This window comes from Monocercomonoides exilis (assembly GCF_001643675.1).
Source record: "Monocercomonoides exilis strain PA203 chromosome Unknown scaffold57-524287, whole genome shotgun sequence".
In the NCBI taxonomy this organism is placed as follows: Eukaryota; Preaxostyla; order Oxymonadida; family Polymastigidae; genus Monocercomonoides; species Monocercomonoides exilis.
Window position 1 is genome coordinate 2,501 of NW_027150602.1, and position 16,670 is coordinate 19,170.

Consider the following 16,670-nt stretch of genomic DNA (forward strand, 5'->3'; position numbering starts at 1 on the left):
CTAACCCTAACCCTAACCCTAACCCTAACCCTAACCCTAACCCTAACCCTAACCCTAACCCTAACCCTAACCCTAACCCTAACCCTAACCCTAACCCTAACCCTAACCCTAACCCTAACCCTAACCCTAACCCTAACCCTAACCCTAACCCTAACCTAACCCTAACCCTAACCCTAACCCTAACCCTAACCCTAACCCTAACCCTAACCCTAACCCTAACCCTAACCCTAACCTAACCCTAACCCTAACCCTAACCCTAACCCTAACCTAACCCTAACCCTAACCCTAACCCTAACCCTAACCCTAACCCTAACCCTAACCCTAACCCTAACCCTAACCCTAACCCTAACCTAACCTAACCCTAACCCTAACCCTAACCCTAACCCTAACCCTAACCCTAACCCTAACCTAACCTAACCCTAACCTAACCCTAACCCTAACCTACCCTAACCTAACCTAACCCTAACCTAACCTAACCTAACCCTAACCTAACCCTAACCCTAACCCTAACCTAACCTAACCTAACCCTAACCTAACCCTAACCTAACCCTAACCTAGTTTTTCTCCAATATTGTATTATTACACATAATTCACAACTAACACACTGGCAAAATATCTCCCTCCAAATCAGTCATTCCAGTGAGATATAAAATATTTATTGTTTTTCTTCACTCAGAAAAATGACAAGAAAAATTCATATAAAATCAATGGTTATTCTAACAATATAACAGATATACACAGTGGGAGTGTCAGTGGGTATGGGGGGTGTGGGAGTGGTGTGGGGGTTGTCAGATGAAATGTCCAGGTGACAGGAACGAATTTATGAAAATTTGATTTTTGTGGGTTAGGCCAGACAGAAGGGTCCGTTTGGCAGGGGCAAGTCCCTGTGAAAAGGCAGGAATTGAGGTTTTAGAAGGCGTCCGCTCCGCGTCCGCCTTCTACGAAGGCCACATACTGCTCATAGGGGCACCCCCATGAAACTCCGGGGTAAGGCAAATTTTTTGACAAAAAATATGAAGTTAAAATAACCTAAAATTTCATAAAAAATTAAGTTTTTTCCCTGAGTTTCTATAAGATGACCACAAAAACTACAACAACAATCATCAGGTTCAGCACGGTCTAACCCGAACCTACAATCAGATTTGTCATTGTTCTCAATCTTTTTTAAAAAATTTATTTTTTCATTGTTTTTGACTGGATTTTCACTGAATATCAAATATCTTCATATCTCATGACAGAAAAGTTGTGAAATAATATCACAAGTCGTGATATCTCAGTATTTTCTTGTCTGAAAAACGAGTTTTTGTCACAATTAACCCTAACCGAGTACATGATAGATTTTAAAAAATTTATTTTATTATTATTTTTGAATAAATAGAAATAAACATTCAATTATTTTATAAGTCATGATGGAGAAATTGATTGATAATTTTGTGATAATCAATTATTAATATTTGTTGGGATAATTCAGGCATATTTCAACGCACTTTAACTGCAACCTAAATTTTTCTATTTTTTAAAAAATTATTTTTTTATATTTTCAGTCAAATGACTTGGTTGAATGACAACAATAATATTCAATTAATTAATTTTCAATTTTTTCTTTTTTTCTCCAATATTGTATTATTACACATAATTCACAACTAACACACTGGCAAAATATCTCCCTCCAAATCAGTCATTCCAGTGAGATATAAAATATTTATTGTTTTTCTTCACTCAGAAAAATGACAAGAAAAATTCATATAAAATCAATGGTTATTCTAACAATATAACAGATATACACAGTGGGAGTGTCAGTGGGTATGGGGGGTGTGGGAGTGGTGTGGGGGTTGTCAGATGAAATGTCCAGGTGACAGGAACGAATTTATGAAAATTTGATTTTTGTGGGTTAGGCCAGACAGAAGGGTCCGTTTGGCAGGGGCAAGTCCCTGTGAAAAGGCAGGAATTGAGGTTTTAGAAGGCGTCCGCTCCGCGTCCGCCTTCTACGAAGGCCACATACTGCTCATAGGGGCACCCCCATGAAACTCCGGGGTAAGGCAAATTTTTTGACAAAAAATATGAAGTTAAAATAACCTAAAATTTCATAAAAAATTAAGTTTTTTCCCTGAGTTTCTATAAGATGACCACAAAAACTACAACAACAATCATCAGGTTCAGCACGGTCTAACCCGAACCTACAATCAGATTTGTCATTGTTCTCAATCTTTTTTAAAAAATTTATTTTTTCATTGTTTTTGACTGGATTTTCACTGAATATCAAATATCTTCATATCTCATGACAGAAAAGTTGTGAAATAATATCACAAGTCGTGATATCTCAGTATTTTCTTGTCTGAAAAACGAGTTTTTGTCACAATTAACCCTAACCGAGTACATGATAGATTTTAAAAAATTTATTTTATTATTATTTTTGAATAAATAGAAATAAACATTCAATTATTTTATAAGTCATGATGGAGAAATTGATTGATAATTTTGTGATAATCAATTATTAATATTTGTTGGGATAATTCAGGCATATTTCAACGCACTTTAACTGCAACCTAAATTTTTCTATTTTTTAAAAAATTATTTTTTTATATTTTCAGTCAAATGACTTGGTTGAATGACAACAATAATATTCAATTAATTAATTTTCAATTTTTTCTTTTTTTCTCCAATATTGTATTATTACACATAATTCACAACTAACACACTGGCAAAATATCTCCCTCCAAATCAGTCATTCCAGTGAGATATAAAATATTTATTGTTTTTCTTCACTCAGAAAAATGACAAGAAAAATTCATATAAAATCAATGGTTATTCTAACAATATAACAGATATACACAGTGGGAGTGTCAGTGGGTATGGGGGGTGTGGGAGTGGTGTGGGGGTTGTCAGATGAAATGTCCAGGTGACAGGAACGAATTTATGAAAATTTGATTTTTGTGGGTTAGGCCAGACAGAAGGGTCCGTTTGGCAGGGGCAAGTCCCTGTGAAAAGGCAGGAATTGAGGTTTTAGAAGGCGTCCGCTCCGCGTCCGCCTTCTACGAAGGCCACATACTGCTCATAGGGGCACCCCCATGAAACTCCGGGGTAAGGCAAATTTTTTGACAAAAAATATGAAGTTAAAATAACCTAAAATTTCATAAAAAATTAAGTTTTTTCCCTGAGTTTCTATAAGATGACCACAAAAACTACAACAACAATCATCAGGTTCAGCACGGTCTAACCCTAACCTAGTAACCTAGAATTTAAGTCTGGAGTTTTTAATGAAGAAGAAGATGATTATGGTGAAAGTTTGTTCTCTTTATCAATTAACATATCCGAAATATCACAAAGAAGTGACTTAAAACTTCATTCTTCTCTTATCCTCCTTCTCTTTAATATATTATTGAACAAAGAGCATCGTTGATATCCTTTTTTTTGTCATTTTTTGAATCACAGATCCATCATTCCTCTTCCTCTTCTTCTATGTTTTTATAAAATACTTCAAAATCATCGATTTCTTCCAAGTCTTCAAAATTATATTTGAATTCTTCTTTATCTTCTAAACTTTCTTCATTAATTGATTCGATTTTTTCATTTCTTGTTTCTTTGATTGATTCTTTATTACTGCGAGGAAGAAGTGTTCTTTGAATTGAAGGTGAAAGGTTGGATCAACCAATGTTTGAGGATAATTTCTGTGGAGGCGAGAAGGGGATGGAGTGGACTGAAAAGAGGAATGTTGAGCTGAGATATTCGTCTGAGAAATCTTGAAGGGAGTGACTGGTGATTATTCGATCGGTGAGAGCAGCTCATTCATCATCCTCATCATCCTTTCACATATCTCGTTTTTGCAAAGAAGCACATCATTTTCACAAGTCGGACACAAAGAAGTTGAAATTTGTGTTGGCATTTGCAGCATACAGTCTAAACCGGACATTATCACATCGAATAATTTCACATTCGCTTATAGTCACAATTTTCTATGCACAGACATTTTTTCCTTTTTTTCATTTCCTTTCCATCGCATATAATCACGGGGAAAACAAATATATAATCAAATTTTGTTTATAAAGGGTTCTTTTTTCATGGAAAAATCGATTTTTTGATCAATAATTTAAATTTTTCACTTTTTCAAAAATGTGCTCAAATACGTCTAAATTATGTGTATTTATGATCAAAAATGTTCAAGCAAGTGAAAAAAGTGTATTTGTGCAGAATTTCAAAAAATAAAAAAATCGACCCAAAATGAATTATTTTATTTATTTGTTTTTATTTTTTTCTGTATAAAGCAGCATCGTATTTAATCACAATAAGATATAGTCACAAAAAGTTGTACTAAAACCGATGTGATTATATCCGATTAAGACTGCAATTAGTCATATCTTTAATGATATTACAATCAATCGTTTTTTTTTAATTATTTAATTCTTTCAAACTTCACAAAACAGGAAAAAATATTGTTGTGGTTTCGGAGTTTATTTTAAAGTATTACTCAAATTCCAAAGAGTATTTTCGATGAAGATATTTAGTTTTATTATTATTGATCGAATGAAAAGTTTCAATAAATGACAGCACGCATCAATTTTTGTTTGCATTTTGTTATGTTATGCTAATTTTTTCATTTTCTTAAATACCATTTTGATAAAATAACAACTCTGTTAGTTTCTGATAAATTTGAGGTTCTGTATTTTTGTGACTCTTTTCCGTTAAAGATATTTTCTTATTAAATTTTGAATTTTAAATACAAATTACAACCTTTGGGAATAATAGAAATCTTATATTTCACCAATTATTTTTCTGAAACTACTTTTATTTTCTGATGAAAGTCCTTGATTAATCTTGTGATAATTAAATAATAAATGCACTTTAAATAAACCTCCAAAACTCTTCAAATTCTTTTGGAAAAAATAGACGAATTTTTTCACGTGGAGGAAAGTGCTCTTGATAGGCAAATCGTGAAGGAGCATTTTCGTCAAAGAAAAGACAATCAGAAAGAGTGAATTTTCAATAAAATGAACAACAAAATAAATTTTTAACTAACATCGAAAACTGAGAAAAATCGGAAAAAATGCAGCACGACTGAAACTGAAGAGCAGGAGCGGAGGAAAAAACAAATGGAGGATCACTTTATTTGTCTGAAAAATTAAGAAGCTGAATATATCTAAAAGAAAAAGAAAGAAAAATAACGTCATCAAAAAGTTCTTCTGGGAGAAAGCAATGTTCTTTAATATGAAGATGATTTATTTTTTGATTCAAACGAAAATGAATTTATTGTGCAACGAATCATTGGAAAGAATTATTTCTTTTCAACAAATATTAATATGATAGACTCAAAAAGAAGTGGAATCGAAGGCTTTCGAATGAGAAACATAATCAAGAAGAATGGAAAACAAATTGAAGATTATAACAAAGGAAATGTTGAAGAAAATGATGTGGAAGATAACGATGAAGATGAAGAAGAAAAATGTCCAGGTTTATGGAGAATTGAAGATATGTTCGAAATAGACAAAAAACAAAATCTATCATATCACAAATCAAACGATAGGCCAACACTGTTAGGTCATGCATTGCAGAATTGTGACTAAAAGTTAATGAAAAAAAAATTTTAACCAGTCAGGAGTGAACACTCCATCATCATTAAAAAAGAACACATGGATTATGCTTTAATGCAAGTTTCACTCAGAATATCTCGATCAAAAGCATTTTCCAACGGAAAACGTGTGTGTTTGTGGTTTTCTCAAATTTTTCTGTTATGAATGCAGATATTGCGTGTGGTTAACTCAATGCATTGAAAGAACTTCATTGAAAAGAATTCAATGTAAAATGTTCAATATGCCAATTGACAGCACTTTGGATTATGTTATGTATAAAACAATCATGGAATTGAGAAGAGACAAATCTCTTAAACATAGAGGAGAAGGGAAACAATCTCTTGTGACGTTTGATGTGAAGTATTTGATTGAAAGCATTCCAGATTGCTTTGAGGGGAAGACAGAGAAGGAATCATTATTCTTATTTGCTCTTCATGTTGGAGCAAGAGCAATAACTTGTGGAAATGTGAGGTTGTGTGATATTAGAAAAGTTGTGAAAGAGGATGATGGAAGTGTGTTTGTAAATGTGAGATTGATGAGGTGCAAAGGATCATCAAATTGGAATCATCCTGTGACATTAGAAAAATTATCTGAGGATGACAAATCTCTTGATGCTGTTTATTGGTTGAGAAAGTTTATTTTGAACAAATATGGTTTGGATTTGCATTATAAAATGAAGTGTCCTTTGAAGGAAAATGGAGATAAACTGTTATACTTTTCCGAAATTGAAAGGATGAAAACAAGATAAATAAAAATTGGAGTTTGCATATTTCCCTCCAGAAGAGTTTGGGTTTCATTCTTTTCGGAGTGGTTTTCCGTGCTCCGCAATTTAGAAGGAAGGAGTGAACAGAGAGGACAGAGAGGCTGTGTTGGAAATATGTTTTTTTATTACAGGTGGATTCCTTTCTCTCAATCTGAAATGACAAATAAAAAACGAGTTGTAACACGTACGATAATTGCAGCACGAAATATCATTTCAAAAAAGAAGGAGAAAAAGTCAGTTGTCGATAAGAGAATGTTTACAATTAAAAATTTTCACGTAATCAAATTTTGGACACATTAGCGGAATGATGATATGAAACTTGTCAAATTTTATCATCAAATTAAAAACAAAATGAATAAAATCTCACTTCTTCTTTTCACATATATTTGAGTGAATTATTGCATGTGTGCTTATCAGCAAAAGTTTCAAGCGAATCGAAAAACATTGAAAAATACAAGTAATTGAAAAACTTTCATTCAAAAAATCAAGCCTTGAGATCTTCTCGGAAAAATAACACATCATATAAGAACAAAAAAATTAAAATTTTGCGATTATCCTTTTAACCCTTTTACACTCCAAAAAAAAAACTTTTTTAAAAACTCCCTCAATGCACTTTCACTTCAAAATTGTTAACAAAACAATGTTACTCTTCCAATTCTTCAATGGCAAAGCTTCACCAAGCCGTGAGCTATTTTCCGAAAAAAAAGCTGCTCCTCCATAAAATGCTCTGAAAACATGTTTAAATTTGAAAGTATTAAAAGCCATAACTTGTTCAATTTTCACAAACCTTCAAATCACATGCACACCTACATTATCTGCATCCAATGTTTATTCTCTTTTGGTCGAACTGAGTGAGTTGACACAATTGTCAAGCTCAAAAAACCACCCAAATAATGGAAGATCAATAATTATTTTTTTAAAAAAAACGTATTTTTGTTTAAAAATTTATTGAAAAATTCATTTCATTATGGCAATGAATATATTATTTCTATTTTGAATATGTTATCAAATAGTAAAAAAAATAATTATTCACGATTTTTTGTTCTTCATGTTCACTTTTTCTTTAAGCTAAACACAGTTGAGCAATATCTATTTTTGTTTCAGAAATAATGTTAACGAGAATATTACATATTTCAAAAGATTTAAATGTGTCAACTTAATCAAAACATTTCAGATAATTGATGAATAATTATTCGAAAATTTGTCATATTCAAATTTGCAAATTGCGCTTTGCACGAAGACATATTTTTTATTAACATTACATAAATAATAATAAAACATGCTCACAATAATATCTGGTTTTGAATAATTAACCATCGACATTCATTTATGGAAAATTTGAAAGATCAAAATTTTGACTGAAAAATGAATGGAATTCATGTTATTCATCAAATAATTAATGAAATAAAAAAACAACTTCAAAATCATTTATTTTTTCTTGAATAATAACTTATATAATTAATGATTATTTGATAATGGCTTTCATTATTCATTGTTTCAACTTTCTCAGAAATATAAAGAAAGAATTTTTCCTGTTGATATTTTTTAGAAACAAATTTTATTAAAATTCACAATAGTGATAAATTTCACAAATCATTTCATCACAAGTGATTAATTATGTGAAACATACCAAATATGGACGACAATTTGCATTTCGTTATTTCACAAAATATCATTAAATTTTTTCAGTCATTCACTTTATCATGGTTCATGTGATATTTCAGAATTTTTGATTGAAATACAATTCAGTTTCATAATTACAATGAAATGTGTTTGAATAACAATCAAATGAATTCATTGATGTGGGAAATAATGATTTCTATTTCGTTCGGATCATTTGTGATTTGAAAAATGTTGTTTTATAATGAAAATTATCAATAAATGGAAAATTTTGTTTTGAGTGGGAAGTGAATTATAAAAATAATATTATAAATAGTTAATATAAGGATCACTGATGATATTGATTACAATGAATTTTTTGTTTTGTTTTGGATTTTAAAATAAATGATAGTGTATTTTCAGATATCAGAAAACCTAATATTTTATGGGTCATATAAAAAAATGCATTTTGTGACGCGAATAAAAAAAAGTGATCAAATCGATAAACAAATGTTTAAATACATCCTATATTAAATTGATTCATTAACGATTTTTTCAGAATTGCACAATTAGAAGATAAGAAAAAATTCAATCAAATAAAAAGACAAAAAAGTCAAAATTTTGAAAAAATCAAAAAATAATTAACAGTTAATTTTTCAAAAAATGAATGAAAAACAAAATACATTTAAAGATTATAAGTTCACAAAAATAAAATACACGGTTTGATGCAGTGAATAATGATTGTCATTCGCTCACAAAAAAATTTCTTCAATGTTTCTTGTTATCTTTTTCTCCTGCCAATTTCTGAATGAATTCTAAATCGAGTGGTTGAGAGACATGATAATCTTTCATTATGTCACGAGCAGTTTGCAAATTGGACCTGATTTTTAAGCTTTTTGAGGGATCTCCTGCTTCATTTGCTTTTTTTTGCATTTTGACTATATTTCTGAGCCTGTCTCGACAAGAATTTTTAGATCGTAAAGGTAAATGCTGTTTCAAATAATCGTCTCCTTTTTTATTTAAGAAAGCATCTAACAAAATTTCATCTTCTTGTCGAGACCATTTTATTCTTGCTGGACAGTTCATAAGATCATTTCTTTCTCTTTTTTCTCTTATCTTCTTTTTTGGTTGAATGTTTGACGTATCAAAAATAATAGTCCCATCCAGATATTCATTAATTGTTGAGAGAAATTCCTGAGCTATCTGAACAACTCCTCCATCATTTGCATCAAATTTTTGTAAAATTATTCTTCTTGATGCTTTTATGTCAGTCTCATTCTTCTCTTTTTTGATTCCCAGTTTTTCCAAATAGTTTCTTGAAGCCATTTTATTGAATCTGATAACCATTGCTCCAGTGTATTTTTGTCTTCTGCAAGAGAATTTGATAACTTGCAGAACAAAGAAATTGAAACTGTCCATAATATCTGCGAACTTCCATTCACTTTGTTTTAATGAGATATTGTGAAATACGTTGGATTTGCCAAATCTTCACTGAATTGTTCAGAAGATTCAATTAATGCATCAGGATAACCAGTTCGTGTGGCCACAACAGTTCCTCGTTGTGCATATTTGACATATTCCTTTTCACTTCTTGAATTCTTTTTCCAGTTTCCAATAAAAGATGCTGTTTCCAATGCACTTTCTTTAAGAACAGGTTTATTTCAAGTCTTTAAAAGCAAAGAACAAATAAAGCCGGATCTGAATGAATGAAAAGCAAATAAATCTTCTGGATATCCAGCTTGTCTTGCACGTTTCTGTATTCTAACTCTCATCGCTCCTTTTCTTAACCCCCAAACACGTTCGTTTCTCAACTCTCCAAGATTCCAATTATCAAATTGTGTTAGTGATATTCCAAACTCTTGAACCAAAAACTCTTCAAACCACCAAACAAAGTTCAAATTATGTTTAAAGCACAAATCACCTTCTAATGAAACACAATGATCATCACCTCTTGATCCTTTTCCAAATGCAAGATTAAATGTCACTTTAACGAATGAAGATCCCTCTTTTGCAAAAACTCTCACTATATCCTTCAACTTGACAAATGAACAAGTGTGAGCTCTGGCTCCGGTTGATAGAGCAAAAATAAAAAGAGAAGCTTCTCTGGGTTTTTCAACAACCCAATTGGGCATTGAACTCAGAATGATTTCCAAATCCCCAGAAATCAAAGCCTCTTTGTTGTGAGATATATTTAGAACACCTCCATATTTATTTGATTCGTTGTTTTCCTTTTCAAACATATCGTCCAAAGCATTGTAAATTTCCATTTTTGCTCTTTTAACATTATGCCTCACATTGTCATCCACAATTTCATTTGTTTTGTATTTCGAAATTTGATATAAACCAGGAATGACAGATCCATTAATTGTTTCCATGGAATAACTAAATGCAATTCCAAGAAACTTGAGAAAACCATAAACGGGTTTCACCTCCAATGGCCAAGCATTGTAACGCATTGAGTTGCAAAATTGAGAAAACATTTTGAAAACCCAAATATGAGATCGTTCTGACTCCTTTTTGTATTGTGCACCCATGTTAACATAAGGAAGAATTGCTTCTCTGTTGAAAATTCTCAAAGCAGTTGACAAAGTGGATTGTACATCATTTCAATGACGTGGGGTGTTGAGCACATGAACAATGATGGAATTCGCAGTTTGTAATAAAGGTCAATATTCAGTTATTTTTTCTTTTCCATATGACTTATTTCGATTCACTTTCACTCCAACACTTCATCCACAGTAGCAATATCATTTATTGTTTTTGGTTTCTCTTTTACTAACAATTATCTTTGTTGAAACAATTGAAAATTTTCTTCTGATTCAAACACAGATTTTTTTTGATCTTTTCTTGCTTTGCAGGTTTGACTATTGAAGATTTTAACCGTTTGTTTTTTCATTTTTTATAATTGTAACTGAAGAACAATCATGTTGAGAAAGCGAACTGGAATTGTCTTCATTTTCTGTGTTATCTGAAGAATAATTTTTGCAGCTCCTTTCACAATAGGTATCGTCTTCATTTGATCGAGCATCAAATGAGTTTTCAATTTTATTTTGTTTTCACTGCTATCAATTTTTTTTTATTTTATTTTTATTGAATTTTTATAATTATTATTATTATTTTTTCTGTCTTCAACTACAAAAAATAATATATATCTTTACAGATACCCTTTTCCTTCGTCGTTTTTCTAATATGTTGCAACCAAACGTTTCCAATACATCTAGGTTAGTGTCGTGATTCGAATTTTCCAAATTCGAAATTTTTTCATTGTTCCTAATTTTTTAATGAACATAAAACTGTATTACAAACAATATTTTGATTGTAAGCTGTTTTGATTTGTATCATTTGTATTATAAAAAATTCATTTATTTCAATCATATTGATTTTCGATGAAATGAAATGTTCAAACAAAATAGTCATATCACATCCTGGTGCAAAAAAAACCATCTTTTCAAAGTAAATCATTCTTAAAATGGAAGAAATATTGTGAAATAAAAAAGAAAAGAATTTTTGATATTTAAAGTGTTTTTTTGTTTAGAAAAATTATTGAAAGACAGTTTTAAAATGATAAATGTTGAATAGTCCAAAAAAACTCTTTTTTTAATAAGAATAACTTTCATTCGGATTGCAAAAATAAATAAATTAATTAATAAAATAATTTTTGATAAAAGAAGAATTAATGAACAATATTTTGTTTATGTTTATGCAATGAATAAAAAAAAAATCAAACGTTCTTAACAAAAAACTTCCCAAAAAGTCAAACACAAGTTGATACAAAAAAAAGTTTTCGTAATCCCAACAATGCAACAAACAAATGCTCCAAAAAAAATTCATCCAAGGAAAAATCAAATTATATCCATTGAAAAAAAGGAAATTGGATCTTTTTGTTATTTTCAAAGAAACAATAAAAGGTGTTAGACTTTTCTTGAATTCTGAAATATTCTAATTTGAACATCTCTTCTTGAATGTTTAATTCAAAATCGGAATTTGTTTTTGTCCCACACAGGAATAGTCCTAAAACTTTTACAGGACTATGCCGAAATTTTCATCGGTTCCACAAAATGGTTTGTCATTTTTTATTTTTCATTTTCATTCAAATTTATCATATTTATTCCGTTTTCAAACAAAACAACACAGTATTTTTCTCATTTTTGTTTGTTTTTTCATTAACCGTTTCACTCTTTGGAATAACTATACTGAATTTTTGATTTTTTGGAGGTTGTGTTTTGAATATTTCATCAGATGAAAACAAGACTATACAGGATTTTTCCGAAACAGGTCATTCACTGTTTGCTTCTGTCTCGTCTTCGTGGAGTTCTTCTTCTTCGTCGTCGTCGTCGTCTTCTGTTGCAAAAGAATCTTCATCTTCGTCGTTGTCATCATTTCATTCATCTTCATCTCCATTTAAATCAGATAATCGTTGGTTCGTGTTGCCAAAGAAAAGCTTGTGGAAGAGAGTGTCGGAGGAGGAGGAGAAGTGTATGGAGGGAGTGGAGGAGAGGAAGGAGATCGTTGTGGTGGACAAGGATGAGAGGATAGAAAGGAAAGGAAGATGTGGAATGAATGAGAGAAATGAAAAGAAAAAAAAGAAAGGAAGAGTATCTGGATTGGTAAGGAATGCGATGGAAGAGAAATTGAGTGAAGTCTTCGTTGTGGATGAGTCTGAAATTGAAGAAGAGGAGAAAGATGATTCATATAATCAAAGGTTCTCTCTCGAAACTCTCTCTTCCGATTCTTCTGATACTTATGATTCATCTGATTCATCTGTTGAGCTTGCCTTCAAGATACCCACATTCACTCAACTGAATGGAAATTCAATGGAAAGTCAGAACAGAGAAAATGATTTCCTTGGGTTGGACAATCACCCACCTTTGTTGAGATCGATATCTTCAATGTCATCATCGTCGTCATCTCCATCTTCTTCTCAAACAGTCACAGCCGATATGAGTGACTGGGAGAAACAACAATCAATGAAGGAAAAACAGAGAGAATGCAGCCCAAGAAGATGTCGAGCATTGGATTTGCTGAGAACTATGACAGAAGAACAGTTGAATGAGATGGATGTTGCAGGTCCGATATACAGTGAAAACACATTACGAAAACATGAATATGTTGAAGATATCTACATCACATACTGCAACATGAGAGGAATACCTGCCTTTCCATTGGATACAAGGAATGCTTCTGGTTTTCTTCTTGTCTTATTTCGATCTCGTTTATATGTTCGTTCATCCTCCGAAAACATCTTCACAAACTCTCTTAAACGCATGGACAAGATATTCAATCAAACTTAAATTCCAATAGAAGAATCGATTTCAAAGGTTCTGCGAGAAGGAAGGCTAAACAAAACAGTGAAAAAAGATGGAATTGGGAAAGAACATTTTCTCATGATCAAAGTGGAACGAGTCATCTCGAATTCAAACGATCAGCATCCTCTGAAAGCCTTGGAATCTTCTCTTTGGTTAGTTACAATAAGCACTGGAGCAAGAGCAGTTTCAATTGAGAACGTGCAGCTGAGAGACATTGGTGCACATATTAATTCTGAGTCTGGTGAAACTCTCATCCTCAAAATCAATTTTCGAGTGACAAAGGGAAATCCACACAGGAACCACACAATCTCGCTGGAAGGAACTCTGGACGATCGTGCTGACACTAACGTGCTTTTCTGGCTGAATCAACATCTGATTCAGATATTCAGTTTGGATCTTCTTGAGCGCAATTCTTTGGTTCTGAGTGAGGGAATGAGAACAAGGAAATTGTGGAATTTGTCAAGGGATGCGATGTCTTAACATCTTCGTCGTCGTGCTCAGGATGCTGGATACCCACACGATCTCTTTTCATTTCACTCATTCAGAAGTGGATTCATGTGCTCCGCCATTCTTGCCTCCGGCGTTGATGCACATTCAAGAGATTCGACATATATCTTCACAGCTGCTATTGCTGGTTGGATACCAAATTCGAAGGTTCAAAATAGATATTCAAAACCAGCCATCACTGGGACCATCGTAACCAACAGAATCATAACCTCGAAAATCTCCAATGAGGTTGTTGACACTTCTCTCATCAATCCAGAAGCCTTCCATAATATCAGATTCAACAATGAAAAAGAGCACAATGTGAGTGAGAGGACAGCAATAATGTGGGTTCGGAGAGCTTTCAAGGATAGGATTAATATGGAGAGAGTAACTGCAACAACTGAACAGAGGACTGATGATAAACGAAAGAAATATTAATTGAGAGCTTGGAGAGATGCTCTATCGAGATGCATGAAGAATGATGAAGAAATGGAAAGAGAGGCGAGTGTGATCTACACTCAACATCGAAACCTAAAAAAACATTCATTGCAGAAGTTCAATCTTCATGAATATTTGAGCAGACATTGAAATATATCATTCAAATGATAGATTTTTTGATTCTGGAGAAAGTGTGGATGATATTGTTGATGATTTACTTGGGTTCGTTTAGGATGAGGTTGAAGGATTGAAAGAAATGAAGAAATATCGAAGAAAGAATCCTTGTCCCTATGAGCACTCTTTGCATTAGGAAGTTGTTGAAAAAGGTTAAAAAAAAAAAATGTTCCCTTGGAGAGATGAAGAAGATTTTTAATAACTGAAAATGAATTTAAAAAAAGATATCATTTATATAAATGGATATAGAATTGCCAGGAAGATCACTTCTTGATTATTGAGATAAACTTAATAAATTTGAAGTTATTGAATGTCGGAATGATAAATAAATGGTTTGAAAAAAAAAATTATTAAATCAAACAAATACTTTTTTTCGTTCAAAGATAATAATAAATGACAATCTTTTTTATCTCTTTATGAACAATTGAAGAAAGTTGTTAATCATTATATGTTTCAGATGAAAACCTTTGTTTTGATGTTAAAAAAATATATATGAAACAAAAAAATAATGGAAAGTTAAATATTTATAATGTGTCGAATTTATTTCTGAAAAGATCCTTTTGTTTAATTTTCTTTTAAAGAAAAAATTTCATATTTTGATCAAATTTCTGTTTAAACGAACGATACTTCACTTTAATTGTATTAAATACGTTGTCAAGATTTTGTTTTCATGACAGAGAAATTTGGTGAGTGGAAACAGAAATTTGATCGATATATGAACTTTTTATTCAATTTGTAAATTCAACGAATGGAACTTTTCAAAGAAATTTTGACAAATAGTCTTTTTCAAGGTAAACTTTTGAAAACATGCTGGAACTTGGGCGAAAAATTCCCAAGTCCCAGCTACACCAAAAATTTCTCTATCAAAATGTCCACTTATAATCAAGATAGAAATTATCTGATTAATTGGGTTAATGATCTTATAACCATTAACCTTAATCGTCGCATCCTTGTTTTTCGTCTTCTTGCTGTTAACACGCCAGGTGCTGATGCGATGATTGCTGATCTGCTTTCAAAGATCAATGAATATGAAATTGTGATAAATGATCTCATTCATTAAAAAGTGAAGGGAAAACACTCTGAAAGTGCAAATTAAAGAAGAACACATCTGTGTGATTATTTGTTCAATCTTTTATTTTTTCTAATTACAGATAATTGTGCTGTTTAAAAACAGTTTGTTCTGTTGCAATTATTTTTTAAGCGAATTAAATTGCAATAATATATAAATCTGTTGTAATAGGAAAAAAAAGAAAGAAATATTCGTTATATGAATTTTCTTTTTTTTAAAGTTTTAAATTATTCTTTCAACAAACATATTTTTTCACCGAATTTTCAGATTGAAAAAAAAAAAAGAAATCAAAAATTATCTCCCATCTTTCTGAACAAACATTTTTATATGAAAAACATAAATGATATGGGACAAAATATTTGACTTCAGGCATTTTCATTGAAAATTTTTGATCTTTTGATTAACTTTTTGTGATAAATATATTCGTTGAAAATGAGAACAACTTTTGAATTACGTGTGAGTTCACAAAACATTTCGTAATTGTTTCAGTGATGCTTGTTTTCACACATGAAAAAATAAATTATTTTGTAATCTGATAAAAATTTAAAAATATTATGAACAAAACAAATATTTTATAATTCGTGCAAAAGAAGCTTGAAAGTCCTTTTTTTCACCCATAAAGAAAAATATTTGATTATTCCTCAGCATTTCATTAATTTTTCAGTTCACATAAAAAAAAAGAAACAGAAAAAAACACATCATGAACACCAAATTTTTCGTAAAGGAAATTGTTAATAAATAAAAAGTGGAAATTAAACGATAAGTTAATTTTAATAGGGCATGGTATTAAATTTCAAACTTTTTCGTTGTGATAAATCAATCTCAAGAAAATCATTTCGCGATTTAAAAATATGAAAAAAAAGAGATAGAATTATACAAATTTTGATGATGAGACAATTCATTTTGTTATTATTTCAATAATGCCTGATGGCAGACAAAACATTTTAATCTTCCTTGAAACCTGAGAAGATTTTTAAAGTTGAGAGAAATATTTATCATAATATTAGCAAAAATGTTTTGAAAATCTGAATATTTGCAATAATAATTGAAACAATAGTTTCTTGATGAAAATGACTATTCTTTTCGAAAAAAAAAAGTTATTCTAAAAGAACTCGGAATATTTTAAAATTTTCTTCCATATGTGTTATTATTTTTGAAAAGTCGCAAATGTTTAATTCTCAAATAAATCAAAAAATTCATATTTTGCTCAAATTTTTGTTGATATACACTAAACTTCTCTAATATGGAATCTATTTCTGTATAATGCTATT

General features: G+C 31.1%; 3 protein-coding genes across 3 annotated transcripts in view; 2 read left to right on the top strand and 1 right to left on the bottom strand.

The window, feature by feature from the left end:
- MONOS_18251 (uncharacterized protein) overlaps window positions 1–635 on the bottom strand; it is a gene marked incomplete at both ends in the record, with an annotated part of 2,438 nt that extends 1,803 nt beyond the window's left edge. Inside the window, 2 exons of the mRNA XM_067871253.1 lie at window positions 1–155; window positions 606–635. The exon at window positions 1–155 is cut by the window's left edge and continues 43 nt beyond it. Coding sequence (XP_067719936.1) covers window positions 1–155; window positions 606–635 — 185 coding nt within the window. The remainder of the gene's footprint in view (window positions 156–605) is intronic.
- A 5,170-nt stretch (window positions 636–5,805) lies between these two features.
- Window positions 5,806–6,312, top strand: MONOS_16279 (uncharacterized protein; the record flags this gene model as incomplete). The annotated part of the gene is made up of 1 exon (XM_067869192.1): window positions 5,806–6,312. One exon carries the CDS (start codon window positions 5,806–5,808, stop codon window positions 6,310–6,312), a length of 507 nt encoding a protein of 168 aa, XP_067719937.1.
- A 5,644-nt stretch (window positions 6,313–11,956) lies between these two features.
- On the top strand, window positions 11,957–13,712 carry MONOS_7746 (uncharacterized protein; the record flags this gene model as incomplete). Its single annotated transcript, XM_067878094.1, has 3 exons — window positions 11,957–11,987; window positions 12,142–13,110; window positions 13,228–13,712. 3 exons carry the CDS (start codon window positions 11,957–11,959, stop codon window positions 13,710–13,712), a joined length of 1,485 nt encoding a protein of 494 aa, XP_067719938.1.
- Window positions 13,713–16,670: the final 2,958 nt, after the last annotated feature.